This window comes from Trachypithecus francoisi, unplaced genomic scaffold (genome assembly GCF_009764315.1).
Source record: "Trachypithecus francoisi isolate TF-2019V2 unplaced genomic scaffold, Tfra_2.0 Contig01440, whole genome shotgun sequence".
NCBI classification, from domain to species: domain Eukaryota; kingdom Metazoa; phylum Chordata; class Mammalia; order Primates; family Cercopithecidae; genus Trachypithecus; species Trachypithecus francoisi.
In genome coordinates, this window is record NW_022681431.1 from 16,858,898 (window position 1) to 16,878,540 (window position 19,643).

The 19,643-nt window shown below is 42.4% G+C and overlaps 1 protein-coding gene across 3 annotated transcripts in view; it reads right to left on the reverse strand.

Annotated features, from left to right (window-relative positions):
- The window catches only part of KIF13B (kinesin family member 13B), a 204,346-nt gene that overhangs the window by 131,970 nt on the left and 52,733 nt on the right, over positions 1 to 19,643 (reverse strand). For all 3 annotated transcript variants that reach the window (XM_033229868.1, XM_033229860.1, XM_033229876.1), the window contains exon 3: positions 3,099 to 3,111. In XM_033229868.1, the coding sequence (XP_033085759.1) occupies positions 3,099 to 3,111 (13 nt within the window). The remainder of the gene's footprint in view (positions 1 to 3,098; positions 3,112 to 19,643) is intronic.

The window sequence follows — 19,643 nt, forward strand, 5'->3', positions numbered from 1 at the left end:
CAGGCAGGGGAGACACCTGTTCCCTGGATGGGGTAGTGAGGAGGAAGCGAGGCCAGGAAGTGAAAGCAGACCCCCAGTGGGTGACAGCTCCCAAGAGCCCTTGGGCCCAGAAGATGTCATCCAGCTGCAGTGCTGTGTTACACACTGCTCACCCTCCATGTTTTTCCAAAGCTAAAATGTATATCTATCAGCAGTGGTGGCTCACTAAGCCATTTGCAAACAGAGAGGAGCAAAAGGAGGAAGATGGAAGATGGCCCCAAAGGACTGGGCATCAAACTGGGAGGAACTGCCTTGCAAACTCCAGGTGTCACCCATAGTGAGAATCATTACAGCAGAGTAGGATTAAATAAAACGTGGAGCTCAAACGAAGTTTCTCCTGCCCTAGCTTTCCACGCTCATCTCCATAATTTTATTTAATTAATTCTGTTCTTAATAAGGCTAAGTAGAAACCATCCTGATTCTTGTAAGCTTAGTTCTCACTTCAAAAGCCCCATCTCCACATGTGTATACAGTTGTCCCTCAGTATCCTGAGGGGGACTGCTTCCAGGACATCCTACGAATACCAAAATGCATGGATGTGTAAGTCCTTGTATAAAATAGTATAGCATTTGCATATAACACACAAATATCCTCCCATCTACTTCAAATCATCTCTCGATTACTGAAAACACCTAAGACAATGCAGATGCTATGTAAATAGTTGTTATGTTGTACTGCTTTTTAAATTTTTACTTTTTCTTTTTTTTTTTTTTTTGAGACGGAGTCTCGCTCTGTCACCCAGGCTGAGTGCAGTGGTGCTATCTCGGCTCACTGCAAGCTCCACCTCCTAGGTTCACACCATTCTACTGCCTCAGCCTCTCGAGTAGATGGGACTACAGGCACCTGCCACCACACCCGGCTTTTTTTTTAATTTTTTTTAATTTTTAGTAGAGACAGTGTTTCAGCATGTTAGCCAGGATGGTCTTGATCTCCTGGCCTTGTGATCTGCCCACCTCGGCCTCCCAAAGTACTAGGATTACAGGCGTGAGCCACCGTGCCTGGCCCTAAATTTTTACTTTTATTGTTGTATTATTTTTCATAGTTTTTTAAAAACTATTTTCAACCCGTGGTTGGTTGAACCACAGATGAGAAACCCGCAGATACAGAAGGCCGACTGTATATTTACCAGAGATAGGTTCTAAATGGCACTCTCCTCTCCATTATTGGGTTTTTTTTTTTTAACTTGTCTTTCTTTTAGGGATTTAACAGTGTCATTTCTTATTCCCAATTTGAGTTGAGAGGCTATCACCGAAGCAACCATACCGGAGCTAAGCCTGTGTGCTCAACACTGTTCAAAGGAACCTGAGGAACAAAGACGGTAAGCGCCTTGCAGCTAGCAGGCTGGGTGCTGGGATTCCAGCCCACAGTCTGGATCTAAGGTCCCTCCTCTGCACCACTAGACTAGCCTAGCTCTATTCCCCAATATGAAAGTGCCAAAGCCTGCCACAAAGTTGGGGACTAACAGACACTTTTTATTTACTCCAGCACTCAATCATCCTCTTTAAGGCTTAGCAATTTCGTAAATTATTATAGGTATCTTCCAGGCAATGATTTCATAAAGTGGACAAGCCTTTTCTCTCCAAGTAAACACTGTCACAAATTCAAATAACATAGAAGCATGAAGGAAAAATCAAGGTCTCCCTGTTCAACAAGTACACCTCTCCCCAGAGGTGACCTCTGAGGTGTTTAACCTCCCATGTGTTTTAAGTCAACACAACATTTTCTCTAAACACGCAACTGAATTAAATAAAATATGAACAATTTTTAAATCACCAGGCAATGGTTCCTTCATATCTTCACTGCAACCTCCAGCCTCTGCACCAAAAAAAATAAAAAAACAGCTGGGCACGGTCACTCACGCCTGTAATCCCAGCACTTTGGGAGGCCGAGGCAGGTGGATCATTAGAGGTCAGGATTTGAAGACCAGCCTGGCCAACATGGTGAAACCCCATCTTTACCAAAAATATAAAAATCGGCCACGTGTGATGGTGGGCACCTGTAATCACAGCTACTCAGAAGGCTGAGGCAGGAGAATCGCTTGAACCCGGGAGGCAAAGGTTGCAGTGGGCCGAGATCACGCCACCGCACTCCAGCCTGAGCGACAGAGCGAGACTCCATCTCAAAAAAATACATAAAAATAAGAAAACAAAAATAATCCAGCATATTTTCAGTAGAAAAGATGAGAGAAAGTTTACGTATATAAAGAAACCAGCGCCCTATTCAACTTTTTCTTAATAATGTTTTATACTGACAGGGTGACTTTGTTTGTCATTCAGTCCCTGTGGTTAGGGGAAAAAAATTTAATAAATAAAAGATCTTAAAAAGTCAGAGTCCCAAACAGCCATGTCTATAATACACATTTTAGCAATAATAATAGAGAACTGAATTACAATTCAGCCACGGGCTCTAAAGGAAAAACAAAACTCCAAGAATGGAGATAGAAATCTAAGTTTCCTGGAAGTTCCAAGTAACTTCATGGTCAGTTAAGAAACAGTCTTTGTGCTCACTTCAAGCAGGGCTCCACATTCCCTAAAAGACGGAGGTGAAAGCATGTTCCCTTGAGGCGGCTGCGGCTGCACAGGCTTCTGTTGGCCAGGAATGCAACCCCAGCTGTCTCGGGAGCAGGGAGGATGCGTCGGTTTTGACCACAGTTTGGAACTACCAGTCTTGAGCCAATCTATGGAGGCAGCTTGAGGCCATGCAGGTTTCTGTTGGCTGGGAATGCATCCCTAGCTGTCTCGGGAGCGGGGAGGATGAGTCGGCTTTGACCACAGTTTGGAACTACCAGTCCTGAGCCAATCTATGGCACAAAAGGAATCTGTGTTGTAGCTGCTAGGAGACCGGCCAGAAGTGGTCAAAGTGCAAATACAGCTTTTCCATAAACCTCCGGCCCTTCCCATGCCAATAAATGGCTTCAGATTTGTGAGCAGGCTGACAGCTTGCATTACTTGTATAAAATGACAGAAAATATTTTCCTTTTTGAGAAGAAAAATTCTAAGAGTTTAACAATATGCACATAAGATCTTCACAAGCATCACATAACAAACCAAATCTCTTACCTTCGTCTGGCCCCTGAGCTCCCAAAACAGATGCCGTCATTGACATGAAAGAAAAGTTAAAACAAACAAACAAAAGTTAGTTTAGAAGACTTTTTGAAGGGTAAAATAATAAACATTATGTAAATTCACAGTAAGAATATAAAATACTACCTTTGAAGCCACATAGTAATTTAAAGGATAAATGAATGTCTATTAGCTAGTAAGATAGGCTGCTAATCATAGACAACTTGTGTCTCTCTGGTAGAAGGAGGACTGAGCACAGATAATTGCAACAGTCCTAATATTTCTGCCTTATAGATTTAGCTTTTATCTTTGTGCATGCCTTATAAATACATATTTTTTAATCTTTTACTTTTTTATCATCTGGTTTCAGTTCCAAGTAGTTTTCTCTGCTTTGAAAAAGCAACAGATTACTCTCTTATCTGTTCAGGCTCTTCTACAAAACAATGAATTCTATTCTGGCCAAGGAAAAAAGGCAAAATTAAACAAACCACTAATTTCTTGCCAGCGAGTTAACCCAGCTGAGTATCCCCCATCCAAAATGCCTGAAGTGTTTTGGGTTTCAAATTTTTTCTGAAATGGGAATACTTGCATTATGCTTAACAGTTGTGCATCCCAAATCAGAAAATCCAAACTCCAAAATGCTCCAATGAGCATTCTGTTTGAGTGTCACATGGGTACTCAAAAAGTTCCAAATTCTGGAGCATTTTGGATTTTCTATGTGGGATGCTCAACCTGTACTTACTGAATTACTCACTACTTATTCCTCTCTGCACACATAAGCACCTCTAACCAACCTCCCACCTTCCTCCCACTGAAACTGCCACTTACTGACATCTCATCAGGGGACAGGAAAATAACTCAACGTATACAACCAGTGTAATCCTGAGATAGTTTCAAACTTACAGAAAAGTGGTAAAAATACAAAGAATGCCCACAGACCTTCCCCTGCAATTGTTAACACTGCTATGACTGCTTTTCTCCTTCTCCTTCCCCTTCCCCCCAGGATTTATATGAATAAATACACACACACACACACACACAGATATATATATACACATATAATTTTTTTTTTTTCCTGAACCATTTGAGGGTAAGTTGCAGACATGCCTCTTTTAACAATCCGGGTGTTCAAAACAGAGAAAACAGTCATGGGTTCATCGTTTCTGTTTCCGGTTGGGCCAGTAAAGCCCCTTCCTCATCCCTCTTTTCCGCTTATCACTAGAGATAGAAACTAAAGACCACGGCTTCAGGCTGCTAAAAGCCTAAAACAAAACAGAACAACAACACAACAAACTAAGGCAGGTCAGACAAGCTTTTCTAAACTTCCTAAAAACGATGATGTTCACTCACATAATAACAGGGCGATACTGAAATCAGACAATTTAAGAATAAAGGAAAGTACTTTTGAAACTGGAATAAAATAGGAACAATAATAATTGGCCCTTCTCAGAGGATCAAAACTCAACTTTCAGGGCCTGAAATCTGAAAGGAAACTGTACATGAAAATGTTTGTTTCCAATTGTCTTCGACCATCTCTTTGTTGCTTTGTCTCCTAAGATTTTCTTCTAAAAGAAATTTAATACTTATTTGTATCAAATTATTTCAGACAAGAACATTAAAACATCACAGAGGCCGGGCGCGGTGGCTCAAGCCTGTAATCCCAGCACTTTGGGAGGCCGAGGCGGGCGGATCACGAGGTCAGGAGATCGAGACCATCCTGGCTAACACGGTGAAACCCCGTCTCTACTAAAAAAAAATACAAAAAACTAGCCGGGCGAGGTGGCAGGCGCCTGTAGTCCCAGCTACTCGGGAGGCTGAGGCAGGAGAATGGCGTAAACCCGGGAGGCGGAGCTTGCAGTGAGCTGAGATCCGGCCACTGCACTCCAGCTCGGGCGACAGAGCGAGACTCCGTCTCAAAAAAAAAAAAAAAAAAAAAATCACAGAAAGTCTAGCAAATGAGTGATACCTGTTTAAGAGATTTTGGAGTAATATCCAACGTGGCTAATACATAAAAGAAAATAATTTCTCTGGAATAACAGATGTGGAAGAACTTCCTGACAAAAAGACTTCTGAAATGCTTATACACTACTGGCAGAAATTTAAATTAGTACAACCTCTATGGAAAATAGTATGCAGGGTTTTTTTGTGGGTTTTTTTTTTTTTTTTAAAAGAGTTTTCACTCTTGTGGCCCAGGCTGGAGTACAGTGGCACGTTCTTGGCTCACTGCAACCTTGTTCAAGTGATTCTCCAGCCTCAACCTCCCAAGTAGCTGGGATTACAGGGTCATACCACCACATCAGCTAATTTTTTGTATTTTTAGTAGAGATGGGATTTCACCATGTTGGCCAGGCCAGTCTTGAACTCCTGACCTCAAGTGATCCGTCTGCCTCGGCCTCCCAAAGTGCTGGGATTACAGGCGTGAACCACGGCACCCAGGCAGAGATTTCTTAAGGAACTAAAAGTAGATCAACCATTTGATCCAGCAATCCCACTATGGATATGCACCCAAAGGAAAGTAAGTCACTACATGAAAAAGACACGTTTATTCTAACACAATTCCAGATTGCAAAGACCTGGAACCAACCTAAGTGCCCACTGACCAATAAGTGGGTACAGAAAATGTGGTATATATATGCCACAGACTACTACTCAGTTGTAAAAAGGAATGAATTCTTGTATTTTGCAGCACCTTGGATGGAGCTGGAGGACACGATTCCGAATGAAGTAACTCAGGAATGAAAAACCAAATATTGCATGTTCTTACCAATAAGTGGGAGTTAAGCTATGAGCATGCAGAGGCATACAGAGTGATATAATGGACTTTGGAGACTCAGAAGAGGGGGAGTGGGAGGGGTGAAGGATAAAAAGATTACATATTGGGTACAATGTACACTACTTAGGTGAGGGGTACACTAAAATCTCCGAAGTCCCTGTTATATAACTCATCCATGTAACCAAAAACCACTTGTACCCAAAAGCTATCAAAATAAAAAAAAATTTTTTTTAATAGAAAAAAGTTTTTGAAAATTAAAAAAAAAAAAAGACTTCTGAAATGCTAGAGAGGTTACTGACATGCTATCATCTTTTCACTGTCTTTATAAGCAAAGCAGTTTCTCATCAATTGCAGGTGGCTTGTTATAAACCTAGAGGGAGGTAAGAAGAGAATTCAACATGGATGAAAGGCCCCACTTTAGGCCAGGTGCACTGCATGCTACATGACTCCATTCTCACGAGAACTTTGCAAGATACTATTAGGAGTCCAGTTTTACAGATGCAAAAAATAAGGCTCAGAAAAGTCAACCCGTCTAGCACATACTACAGGCTGAACATCCCTGATCTGAAAATCCAAAATGTGAAATGGTCCAAAAATCTGAAACATTTTGAGCACCAACATGATGCTCAAAAGGTCATGTTCAAAGGAAATGCTCATTGCCTAAGTATAATGCAAATATTCCAAAATAAAAAAAAAAAATCAAAATCCAAAACACTTCCCAAGCATTTTGGATAAGGGATACTCAACCTGTAATAAGTAGGATGGATCTGAGATTCAAAACCAGGTCTTCTGACTCCCAAAGTCCACGTTCTTGCCCAAACTGATCAAAACACTCTCAACAATCTATGAATCACACATTAACCACTGGTCCTGCTAACATGTCCCAATGCATTAATTTCTCCCATTCTAATGATTACCTAATAAAAGGTTAGCACTTGGTGCTTATGCTAGAGTACGTTTACTATTCATTTTATTTATAGAAACTCCAAAGTGTCTTTTCTGAGGAGAAAAACATATATTCAGTATGATATTTCAAGTTTAAATAAAATGTTTTCATACAAAAATATCAACTCTTCCTAAGAGATAAACAACAAATATGAAATTCAATACCATATGACACACAGCAGAAGAATCCATGTGACTAACCTGAATTCACATCCTAATAAAAACAGAAACAAACCAGTAAATTAATTACAGAGCTAAGCTTGTAGCTAGGGATTCTGGTAGCTACGACAGTAAAGCTCAAATGACCTGCACAGGCATGGGACACCCAAAGATGTAATTACAACCCTGTACAAAAATAAATTAATTAAACAAAACCTTGTCAACGTGTAGCTGCAATTCAATACAGCCATGTCTCACTCATCCCAAGATCCCTTAATTAGAAACCTCAACTATCTAGATCACTGTGGAGATTCAGGAAGCAAAAGCAGCTGCTGACCAATCTAGAGAAATGCCTCAAAGTACAAGCACCGAAGCTGTAATTTCTCAGCTGAGTTGAATTATTTTTGTTGTTGTTGCTTAACTTCATTTTGAAATACTTTCAGGCTTACAAAAAGCTCCAAAAATAGTACAAAAAAATCCTGTACACCCTTCTCCAAGCTTCCTCAAATGTTAACCACCAAATGTTTCTTATATCACCACAGCTACAATGACCAAAACCAAGAAATTAACCATCAACACAGTTTGTTAAATAACCTATAGACAACCTCCTCCAAAGTTTGCCAGCTACCTCCACTAATGGCCTTTTTTTGGTCCAAAACCTTGTGTTACATATACTTGTCATGTCTCCTCCAACCTGGGGCAGTTTGTCTCTCATGACCTTGACACTTGAAGAGGACCGGCCATTTATTTTGTAGAATGTCCCTCAATCTGGGTTTACCTAACACTTCCTCCTGACTAAATCCAGATTGTGCATTTTGGCAAGCCTACCACAGAAGTAACATTCGCCCTCCTTGGTGCATTATACCATGAGGCATGTGTGGTGCATGTGCCATTACTGATCATGTTAATTCTGATCACTTGGTCAAGGCTGGATCTATGAGGTTTCCCACAGTAAAACGACTATTTTTCCCTTTGTAACTAGAAACTTTGAGACTATGGAAACACTCTGTTTCTCATCATACTTCAACCTGCGAATGTTAGCACCCACTTGTAATTCTTGCCTGCAACAATTATTATCTCCCAAATAGTGACTGTTCAGTTACTGGAGACCTCCCCAGCCCAGGTAGATCATCATGGATGAATGTGCTTTTTTGGGAGCAGGCAGCTTGGGAAACAACAAACGATATGGCTGCATATCTGGGATAAAGACAATTATCTATGAATAAACTAACTTCCTCCTCCTTTTTACTGATCTGGCTTGGGGGCTCATGCTCACTTCTCATTGAAATAACAAATCACATCATACAAAGAAATCAAATTATATCTGTAATCTCTAGAATGCCAGAATACGAAGAATTTTATAAACTGATCTCCTCTGAAATGTTGTAATACTTCTGTCCATGACACACAAAAAAAATTGATATTGCGTCCAAAAGTAAACCACACGGTATTACATACGTGTAAAACACAAAACAATGTCAGTAGAATGGAAAGTTATAGATCAATTACTGTTATCAACTACCAAAATCAAATACTGAATCCAAATCCCATCACCTCTTTTAATTCTAAAGGTTTGAGTTGCTGAAATCTTCACAACTGAAATATATGGAATCTCTGTTTCAACAAGACCCCACCCCAACCCCCTGTATAACAGATGTATACATCACAAAGAGCTTATTCTAATACAGCCATACTACGTCATGATACTGTTGCTTTTTTGAACTTAGCTGGCACTACCAGCAACCAAACAACAATCTGTGTGATGAGCATGACTTTTTTCTTTGTCACTCCTCCCTCAATGTACTTTCCACACACGGAATGAAGCCGAGCGGACTTGAAATTTAGAAAGCAGGCCGGGCGCGGTGGCTCAAGCCTGTAATCCCAGCACTTTGGGAGGCCGAGACGGGCGGATCACGAGGTCAGGAGATCGAGACCATCCTGGCTAACACAGTGAAACCCCTCTCTACTAAAAATACAAAAACTAGCCGGGCGAGGTGGCGGGCGTCTGTAGTCCCAGCTACTCGGGAGGCTGAGGCAGGAGAATGGCGTAAACGCGGGAGGCGGAGCTTGCAGTGAGCTGAGATCCGGCCACTGCACTCCAGTCCGGGCGACAGAGCGAGACTCCGCCTCAAAAAAAAAAAAAAAAAAAAAAAATTTAGAAAGTGACTACACTCACAACAGAAGCTTCTCAACGTTTGCGTACTCCAGCCAACTCTCTGTAAGAAGTACAAATATCACAAAAAGCCCTGTTCGCTGTGTCCTCAATATCTGGAATTTTCCATCCACTTTTGAAGGATACATTCTAATAGCAACACTGATAAAATAGAGTATGACTGGAGAATAATAGCATTCAGGAAGCGGGGGGATTTGAAAACTCTACCAGTGAAAGAAGTGGAAATGCCTGTAGCTGGAGCGGGTAAGATGAGAGGAAGACAGGCTACCCACCCTCGAAGCTGAAGGGACTCATACCTGGCAGGGGAGCTGACTTATTTTAGGTCACTTCCAGGGCTGCATTCAGTAAAATCTACTGGGAAAAGCTGCCAGAAGTGGGATATCTCTTTATTTTATTGTTGTTTTGAGACACAGTCTTGCTCTGTCACCCAGGCTGGAGGGCAGTGGCAAGATCTTGGTTCACTGTAACCTCTGCCTCCCGAGTTCAAGCGATTCTTCCGCCTCAGCCTCCCGAGTAGCTGGGACTACAGGCACCCACCGTCACGCCCAGTTAATTTTTGTACTTTTAGTAGAGGCAGGGTTTCGCCATGTTGGCCAGGCTGTCTGGAACTCCTGACCTCAGATGATCTTCCTACCTCAGCCTCCCAAACTGCTGGGATTATAGGAAGCGGGTTATTTCTTTAGTATAAGAATAATTAACACTGTTTCAACAGACAGCCAGTTCCCCTAGTAGTGGAATGTCTAAGGGGAGAGCAGAAAGCATCTGCTGGGAACTGGCACAAGGAATGTGAAGCTGCCTTGGATTCACTGTACAACTCTTTTCACTGACAATAAGAAAAGGAGCACTGAGCCTTCAACATCCCTATCCGTGCCACCTGTGGACCACTCAGGCGTCATCTCCCCCAACACAGCTACCTCATTTCCCTGTACTCCATATACCTACACTTAGATAACGCCATTCCCCCTAGCAACTCTGCTTGCTCAAGGCCCACCCACAAGAGAAAGGCTCAGATCACATTTCATCTCCCTCAAACATCCGTCCATATGAACCCTATACAAAAGTGATTTCCTTCCCCAATTCCTATACAAAGCCGAAACTGTTTCTACTGCTTATGTAGGACCACTCGGTTTGTCTCATGATAGAATAAACTTTTATATGTCATCTCAGCTAGTCCAACACAAGGCTTTTTGCTTATTCCGCAAATATTTCTTAAGCTGTTCAGGTGATCTGGCCCCTGCCTCTATCTCCAACTACATCTTATACTGGTATTCCCTTCACCCCCGTGGGACTGACCCAGGTACCCATTTTTCAATCTCAGGGCTTTCATACATGACTATTTCTGTCTTGGACTCTAGAGGCTAACTCCTATTCATTTATTAAACTTCATTTATTCATTTATTAAACTCATGATGATTAAATTTCTCAGTTTAATCATCGGTTCCCTAGATACCATCTTTCTTAAACATCCTATGTTACTCTTCAAAAAGTACTATGGGGAGAATAAAACCACTTCCACCACCATCCTCTGTCTCTAAAATCATGCCCAAAACAATAAAGAAAACAATGTTTCCATGTTCAATGAAACGTGGAGATATTTACAACTGAAACACATGACATTAAGACAGAAAACGCATCCACAAAATACAAGAAAAGACTGAAACTGAGTGGTGCCAATTCCTCCAGAAGGTAGAAGGGGAGGGGACCTAGAAAAGGAAGGCTGTTTGGAGAGTAGTTAGACATCTCCTGTGTCCAATCTCAGGACAGTTGGTAGCTACCGGTAATTTACAGTCCTTGGAGAAAACTTTAAATGAAGAAAAAAGTTTGACAACTCCGTTCTATTAGAATCTTCCACCCACACAAACAACAACTGGTTGAGAACAGAGGGATAGCCAAGCAATATGGCCACTGAACCACAACTAGTGTATTTCACAATCACAGGACTTTAGAAATATGAAGACTCTGATGTATAAATTCCGTAATTTCAAACTGTCATATGCTGGGATAGCATAAGTCAAAGAATACACTCAGTATTAACTCAATGACTTGCAAATCACTTGTCTTTTCTCATCTGTCAAACACATCGGCAGAGTAAGTTTCATTTCATCGTCCACTTTCACTATAAGAAAGCCTAAATCTAGCCAGGTACAGTGGTGTGGGCCTGTAGTCCAGCTACTCAGGAGGCTGAGGTGGGAGGATTGCTTGCGTCCAGTAGTTCAGGACCAACACTGCAAGATCCCCATCTCTACAAAAATTCAAAAGAAAGGAAAAAAAAAAGTTTAAATCTGGCCAAAGAACACTGACTCATTTGCAGAGTGTTTTTTGTGAAGTATATTTCATGTCCCACATTCACAGGGTAATACATACTCATTTTAATCATGACAAATTCAAATGACTTCAAGGTATTCTATATACAGAGATTAGAATACATTATTGAGCTGAGGCCCTGGGGCCAGACATCTGGCCTTGGGAGACAGGCCAAAAAAAAAAAGAAAAAAAAAAGGACAGATTATTAAGATATTCTTAGACTACAAGCAAAGAAAGCTTACAATTTTTATTTCTCTCAATATTTGTGCTTTTTAATTTAATCCCTATTTTCCATTGTGTTTCTTGATCAGATTAACACGACTGAATTTCTAATTGATCAGATTGATCCGGGGAAAGTGTTCACTGAATATGAAATTAACAAATTTCCCCCAGCCCTTCACCTTTTCTACACCTCTATCTCCAAACCAGAGGCCACACACTCAAGGTCTACAGGCCTGACTGGGCAAAGTGGCTCACACCTGTAATCTCAATATGTTGGGAGGCAAAGGCAGGAGGATCACTTCAGCCCAGGAGATGGAGGCTGTAGTGAGCTATGATCACATCACTGCACTCTAGCCTGGGTGACAGAGCAAGATCCTGCCACCAAAAAAATTTTTTTAAAAAAAGGTCCACAAGCATTTTGTTCGGGCCTCACTTTATTGATCAAAAGTAGAAAATTAGAAGATTTTACATTAGAAAATCTAAATTTTCAAATTCTCTTGAAAATTCAGAAGACTTGGAAATGCTAGGCTTAAGTTCCCACACCGCAGCAACAGGTAGATCTGAACCACTACCGCCTCCTACTAGGACCCTGCAGTTTCAAATTCCTCCTATTAAGAGAAAACAGAAAAAAGTTTTCTTTTCTTCAGACTTGAAGAAAAACACCAACTCACAAATTTATAGGAAAATAAAGAGAATGCTTCCAAATCCAAGTCCTAAGAATCTAACAGAGCCATCACAATTATGTCAGGACTACATTACAGATTCTATGCACTCCATTAAATAATACAGTCTGCTTTAAAATTCCAAAACCTAATCCCAGCTAGGCTAAACAAGGAATCCCAAATTCAAATGTCCCTTGCAGCAGTAATGTCATTAGAATTAATAGCTATGAAATCAAATTAAACCTAAAGCCTTTGTCTTCACTTTAACCAGCGGTAGGTCTAGAGTTTAGATCTAAGTTGGAAAGCCTGGGACTTCAAATTAAAAACAGGTTGGGCGCAGTGGCTCACACCTGTAACTCCAACACTTTGGGAGGCTGAGGTGAGAGGATCACTTAAACCCAGGAGTTCAAGACTAGCCTGAATAATATAGCAAAACTCCATCTCTACAACAACAACAACAACAACAAAAAACTCAGTGTGGCATAGTGGCACACACTTGTGGTCCTCAATACTTGGGAGGCTGAGCTGGGAGGATCACCTGAACTGATAAGTTTGCAGTTGCAGTGAGTTATGATTGTGCCACTGAACTCTAGTCGGGATAACAGAGCAAGACCCCACCTTTTTTTTTTTTTTTAATAAAGAGGCTGGGGATGGGGGCATGCTGGCTCATGTCTGTAATCTCAGCACTTTAGGAGGCCGAGGTGGGAGGATCGTTTGAGCCCAGAGTTCCAGACCAGCCTGGCCAACAGAGTGAGACCTCGTTTCTATCAAAAAATTGAAAAGAAAAAAAAAGGCATACGTGAAGTGCCTGGCACACGTATGTTGATGCATGCTCGATAAATGTTAGATGCTATCATTATTGTGATTGTCTCATGATGCAATGTTTTGGGGTTAAGTCAGCCAATAGGTTGAGAGAAACTGAAATTTACTATAATTACTCCCCAAATTGATAGCTTAGCAAAGATTCCCTTAACTTCCTTGAGTGAAAATTCAGTTTCCAAAAGTTCCCCGACTACCTATTTCACTACTTACAAGGGAATAAACAGCTTAAGTAACCAAAGATGGCTTTATCCCTGTCCTAAGATATGGTTTTCACCTTGAAATGTCTCACAACCCCAACCTCCCTTTTTCCTTCTGATAGTCATTCAGCAAATATTTACAGAGTCTTCTGTGCCAAGCACTAATCTAAGCCCTGGAGAGACAGCCTGGAAAAACGGGACAAAAATCTTGCCCTGCAGGAGCTTAAATTATTAAAAATTGAATGAATGAATGAATGAATGAATGAATGAATGTAAGTAAGTAAATACGTCATATAATAGGTGCTAAGGGAAAAAATTAAGCAGGGAAAGCGGACTGGGTGTGCGGAAGTGGAGGTAGGGTGGAAATTTTAAACACGGTGGTCAAGAGAAGCCTTGCTGGACCGGGCACAGTGGCTCAAGCCTGTAATTCCAGCACTTTGGGAGGCCGAGGCCGGCAGATCACGAGGTCAGAAGATCAAGACCATCCTGGTTAACACAGTGAAACCCCGTCTCTACTAAAAAAAAAAAATATATATATATATATACAAAAAAATTTGCCGGGCGTGGTGACAGGCACCTGTAGTCCCAGCTACTCAGAAGGGTGAGGCAGGAGAATGGCATGAACCCAGGAGGCAGAGCTTGCAGTGAGCCAAGATCACGCCACTGCACTCAGCCTGGGCAACAGAGAGACTTTGTCTCAAAAAAAAGAGAAGCTTTGCTGAATTGACATTTGATGGTGACCAAGTGGAAGCAAGGGAGCGGGCCACGTGGCTGGTGGGGCACAACACTGCCCTGCTTCATGCCCTCCTGGTTTACCACACACCTTCCCAGCTGTGCTCTCACCCAAGCACGCATCTAAACCACACACTGACCTGGTGGTCATAATTTGGCCTCAAACCCCTCAATGGCTCCCGACTCCCTCCCAGATGAAATTCTAACTCCTTAAGCAAGCAAGGCTCTTCACAGCACCACCACCCCCAACTCTCCAGCCTCAATCTCCTACACCCGTGCTTATGCTTCCACTGAATTATTTTTTTTTTTTTTTTTTGAGGCAGAGTCTTGCTCTGTCGCCCGGACTGGAGTGCAGTGGCCGGATCTCAGCTCACTGCAAGCTCCGCCTCCCGGGTTCCCGCCATTCTCCTGCCTCAGCCTCTGGAGTAGCTGGGACTACAGGCGCCCGCCACCTCGCCCGGCTAGTTTTTGTATTTTTAGTAGAGACGGGGTTTCACTGTGTTAGCCAGGATGGTCTCGATCTCTTGACCTCATGATCCGCCCGTCTCGGCCTCCCAAAGTGCTGGGATTACAGGCTTGAGCCACCGCGCCCGGCCTCCACTGAATTACTCTAAAAGCTCAGCAAGTCCTTCAGGCTCAGTCACTTCCATCCTTTTGGTTACCAGGGTGCCTCCCCTACTGTTCAGCCTGGTGATAGTCTACTTCTCCTTCAGAACAAAAGTGACCTTCTCTGTCCCCTACTAGGGACTCCTAAGTCCCTCGGGTCTTCTTTTCTAAGGAAGTATCAAAGCTATATTGCCCTCTCTGTGACTGCGAGCTCCCTGAGGACACAGAAGGTGTTTCTTTCCTGGTGCCTCACATCATCTGGTGGGCACTCGATAATGCTTGTTGGACTCTGACATGAAATGATGAGCTTGTCTAAACTGTTCAGTCCTGATTTATGTTGTCCCCATGCCTGCTATAGTTCTCCCAGTGTACTGATACTCATCCAAAAAAAACCAAAAGTTTCAACAGATTCATTAATACACCTTTTTTTATCCAAAGACTGGAATTCCACCTATCAACTATTCAGAATATACTTGAATCAAAAGCAAAAAAAATGCTTTCAGAGATGGAGAAAAACAGAAGCCATGCTTTTCTCTATAGAAGAGGCCAGGTATATGCTTAATTTAAGGTTACAGACCAGAAGGGGTTGGCTCATCTGCTTCCAGCAATCTTAGAGTTTTGGAGGAGTTTGAAGTGATGGCTTACTATTATAGAAGCCAACAGTTACTGCTCAAAAAATGAAGAGAGAAATATGAACGAGGAAAGCATGACAGGCAGTCTGGGGCAGGCACCATGTGAGGAGAGCCCTGAAGTATTAATTTCGACATTTCCTGAGAGGCTGCAGAATAGGCACAAGTTTTTGCCCTCAAGGAGCTGACAACGCCGTAAGTCAGGTATCTTAACATTAGAAAATTACGTTTATTTGCAGTCCATCATGAAAAGGATGCTAAGCCATGATATTCCATTAATTTATTCTGATGGCAGAGAAATAAGAACTTAGAAAGCTTTAAATAAAAATTAGTTGAAATAACCAAAAAAGTATCCTTTTTGGTGCTTAATGAGGTTACTCATCAGTATCGCACCATATTGACTCACCTAGCATATTACTTACTTGGCATAGGATAAAAGTAGTGCCATGTAAACATATTTGCATATATATTGATTGGCAATTACTTCTAAGGTGTAAGAAAGTGGTAACAGTCTATACACTTCACATGGAATAATGCTGCATCATAGTCACAAAAAAGATAAAATTGTTACATCTGTATAAATAAAATGAGATCCGTGGTGGGCCTCAATGGGTCTGCGAATCCTTGCTACTGCTTTTTGGTTTTTTCTAGGCAGAGGAGTTATATAGCTTTCGGATTCTTGAAACAGTCTAGAGTCTATAACCCAAAAAAGGCTGAGAAACAGTGCACTAGAGACAATTCATGAAGAGCTATGGGGCTCCATGTCCTAGGTCAGCGTTGGCTTGGGAGAGAATGAATATTCAAATAGACAACGGGCAGATCGCACATGACCAGAGGTCTAACTCACAGCCTTGGTCATTGGCCCATGAGGGTGGGACCTTGGTCAGTGACTCTTAGCTTCCTTATTTTTTGCCCCTGCTTGCAACCCAGAATCAGTGAGAGAAAGTCAAGTATGCTCCTCACAACAAGCACCTAAGATATCCACTTCCATAAGCCTGCTTCCAGCTCCCCCAGGCCACAGCCTCCTCTGAGAAAACCCTCGAAGCTTTCCTTTTCTCCACTATAAAGTTTCCCACACCCCCACCTGCCTCTGTGCATCTGCCAAATGCAAGTGATGGTGGCCAACTCCCTTGCTGGAGTGCACTCTGGTTAACAGTCTGTTCTCACTTGTGTGGTCTTAGTTTATTTCCATAGGCTGGTTATCTAACACCTTAGATAAGAAGTAGAGCCACTGAGGACCAAATGTAAATGTAAGACACCAACAGAATAGTAACATTAACTTGCAAGTTTACATTTCTACAATAAGGTAACTTCAAAAGACACTGAAAAAAGGAACTGCCAGAAGAGGAGGAAAACCAGGCGAGAGGCACCACTGGGAGGTGAGAGTTTGGATAGAGAAGGCGCCATGGGCAGTAGTACCCAGGCTACAGAAAGAACAGGCTCACGGAGGACGAGAAGGCTCCCTACATCTGTCTGTCTGTTCTGATGTGGACTCAACCATATCTCATTTATTCTCTGCAGTTCACATAGACATCCAAACTACCTAAGCCTCAGAAATCCAAGGAACAAGCTCCTGCCACCATCCTCCAGTGGTCTGAGTCCAATGTCACAAAGGCCAGCGAAATGGGAGGTTAGCACAGCAGGCCTGGGTCTCTAGCTCCCAAAGACCGATTTTAAGAGCTGCTTTAATTACTCCTTGGGTTCATCTCCTGTGATTCTGTGTGATGATTCCTGACCTCCCTCTCCAGGCAGGGTGTGACTAAGCATATCTGTGTGACAGTCCCTTAAGGTGCTTCTGTTGCTTCACAGCTAACCAATGCGAAGTGGCACAAGCTTTGGACATACAACTAAAAGGTGAGCATCAAGTACACTCTGAACTAGTATCTAGGGCACAAAAAGATAGAGGGTGATCACTTAACAGGATCATTGGCTAGATGTGGTGGCTCATACCTGTAATCCCAACACTTTGGGAGGCCGAGATGGGAGGATCGCTTGAGCCCAGGAGTTCAAGACTAGTCTGGGCAACAGAGTGAGACCCCACGTCTACAAAAAAACAAAACAAAACAAAACTAAAACAAAAAAAAATAGCTGGGTGTGGCGACGCACACATCTGTATTCTCAGCTAGTCAGGAGACTGAGGCAGGAGGATCACTTGAGCCCAGTTGGTCAAGGCTGCAGTGAGCCATGACTGTACCACTGCACTCCAGCTTAGGCAACAGAGCCAGACCCTGTCTCCAAAAAAAAAGAAAAGAAAAAAGGATCCTTGATCCACCACATGAGAGCAGGGAAGTGGTGGGAAGAGTAGTCGGACTACCATGGATCAAGGAAGAAATGGGAAATATAATTAAAGAGAGAGGGTAATGGATGGAAGGGGATGGAATCTAAAAATATCTAAAATGAGTTGTAAAAGTTCACAGGGTTGACATTCAGTATACCTTTGTGTAAACTGCCCAGAACACTTGAATTCCAGATATCATTCCAGAGCACACAGACAGTCCTACAAATCTGCTCACCAGAGAGAGGGCTACAGCCTTCACCATTTCTAGAAATGACTTGAAGATGGAAGAACTGATTGTCTAGACACACCAGCAGGAACGTGTTCAGATCCTTCCTCAGATGAGATCACACCCAAGCACACCCTACACCACCTCCATCCAGCCTTATTGCCCCCAACTAATAAGCCCGAGAAAGCATCTGCTTCCCAAGAGTTTATAGGGCTCCATCTTTCATTTAGTTTGATAGAAACAAGAAGTGTATGGCAGATGACATTTGTTTCAATATGAGAACCAACAAGGAAATATTTGGTCGTTAAGATATTAAGATGGGATCCTGAGACTTTTTATTTCCATGGTGATTCAAAATAAAATAACATGAATGACCTTTTTCCTGGTCCTTTAACTTTTAGCCAAATTTACTTAACCCCTCTTGTGAATGAGAAATACCAAAGAATGTTTCAGAGAGTTTTCATCAGTATGAGCCACAAGTAGAGCACAAAGAGCACAAACGGGTTACAGGATAACAGAATTAATTTGTTTTCCCTTCAGCAACTGACATGCTAAATGCTGCTGCAGGAAAAGAGGTACCTGGTAAAGTGAGACCACCTGGCCAGGGCCTGCAGTTGTACGGTTTGTGTCCTTCATGGAAGCACCTGACCCAGAGGGGAGTGGGGGCTAAAGAGCAGCCCCTGCCACAATGGCCAGGCAGAAAAGGGTCACAGCCAAGAAGGGGCACAAAGAAAAAGGCACCATGTCCATAAAACTGAGACAGCTCAGAAGTGGTGCCTTCTTCTAATTAGTCTGGCCAGAGGGGTCACCTTCCTCTCATCCGCACAAAAACATCATTTACTGGTAAGAACCCTGGAGAGGGCATTGGCTTCCATGTATTGTTTGCCATGGGCATCAGACAAGGCATTTACCATAGGTGGGAAGCCCCAGCCATGACAGAACAACTGGGTCTAGCTCTCCTGCCATAAACAGCAAGGAAACTGGGCAAAAGACCTGAAGTGAATGTGTTCAAACAATGGACAACAGGCAGAGTAAAACGAGGATCCCTGAGAGGAGAACAAGGGAAGTGAGCCCTTCAACTGCTGAGGTTTTCTGCCTATAGACACTTTTCAGATCATGGGCCAGGAAGGGGGAACCCAAGCCAGAACCTGGTGGCCGGAACTGAGTAGACGGGGATTAGAGACCTGAGACGCTGACGCAGTTACAGTCTGCTGGCCAGGGAGAAGGAAGCAATGTAGAGGGAGAACTCCAGGAATCTGCTCGGGGGCCCTTCAGTCTTTGGCTGAGAAAACTGCACATGCAGGAGGTGAGACACCAAGCAGCTAGAAAAATCACCAGGAAACAACTAGTACTGAAGAAGCATGTGTAAGCTGGACAATTCCCAGAGCTCACATGGGGCTTGGAGGCGTGAGTTACAACCAGCCAGAGGAAAGATCTCCTTAAACACCAGGCAGCCTTTGGTATAGAGTCCAGCATTGCTAACTGCCACAATTGCTAATTTCTAATTGCTTTGTTCTGTGATACACTTAGCATTATTTATATATTTTTTTTTTCTTAGTATATTTCCTCTGGGTCCAGGCAACCACTGATCTACTGTCTTTTTTCTGGACATTTCATATAAATTAGATTATAAAATATGTAGCTTTTCTACCTAGTGTCTTTCACTTAGCATGTTTTTGAGACTCATTCATGCACACCCAGCATGTTATCAGTACTTTATTCCTTTTTTATTGCGCATAGTATTTTGTTTATCCATTTACCAGCTGATAGGCAGTTAGGCTATTCCTAGCGTGAAGCTATTATAAATATTGCTG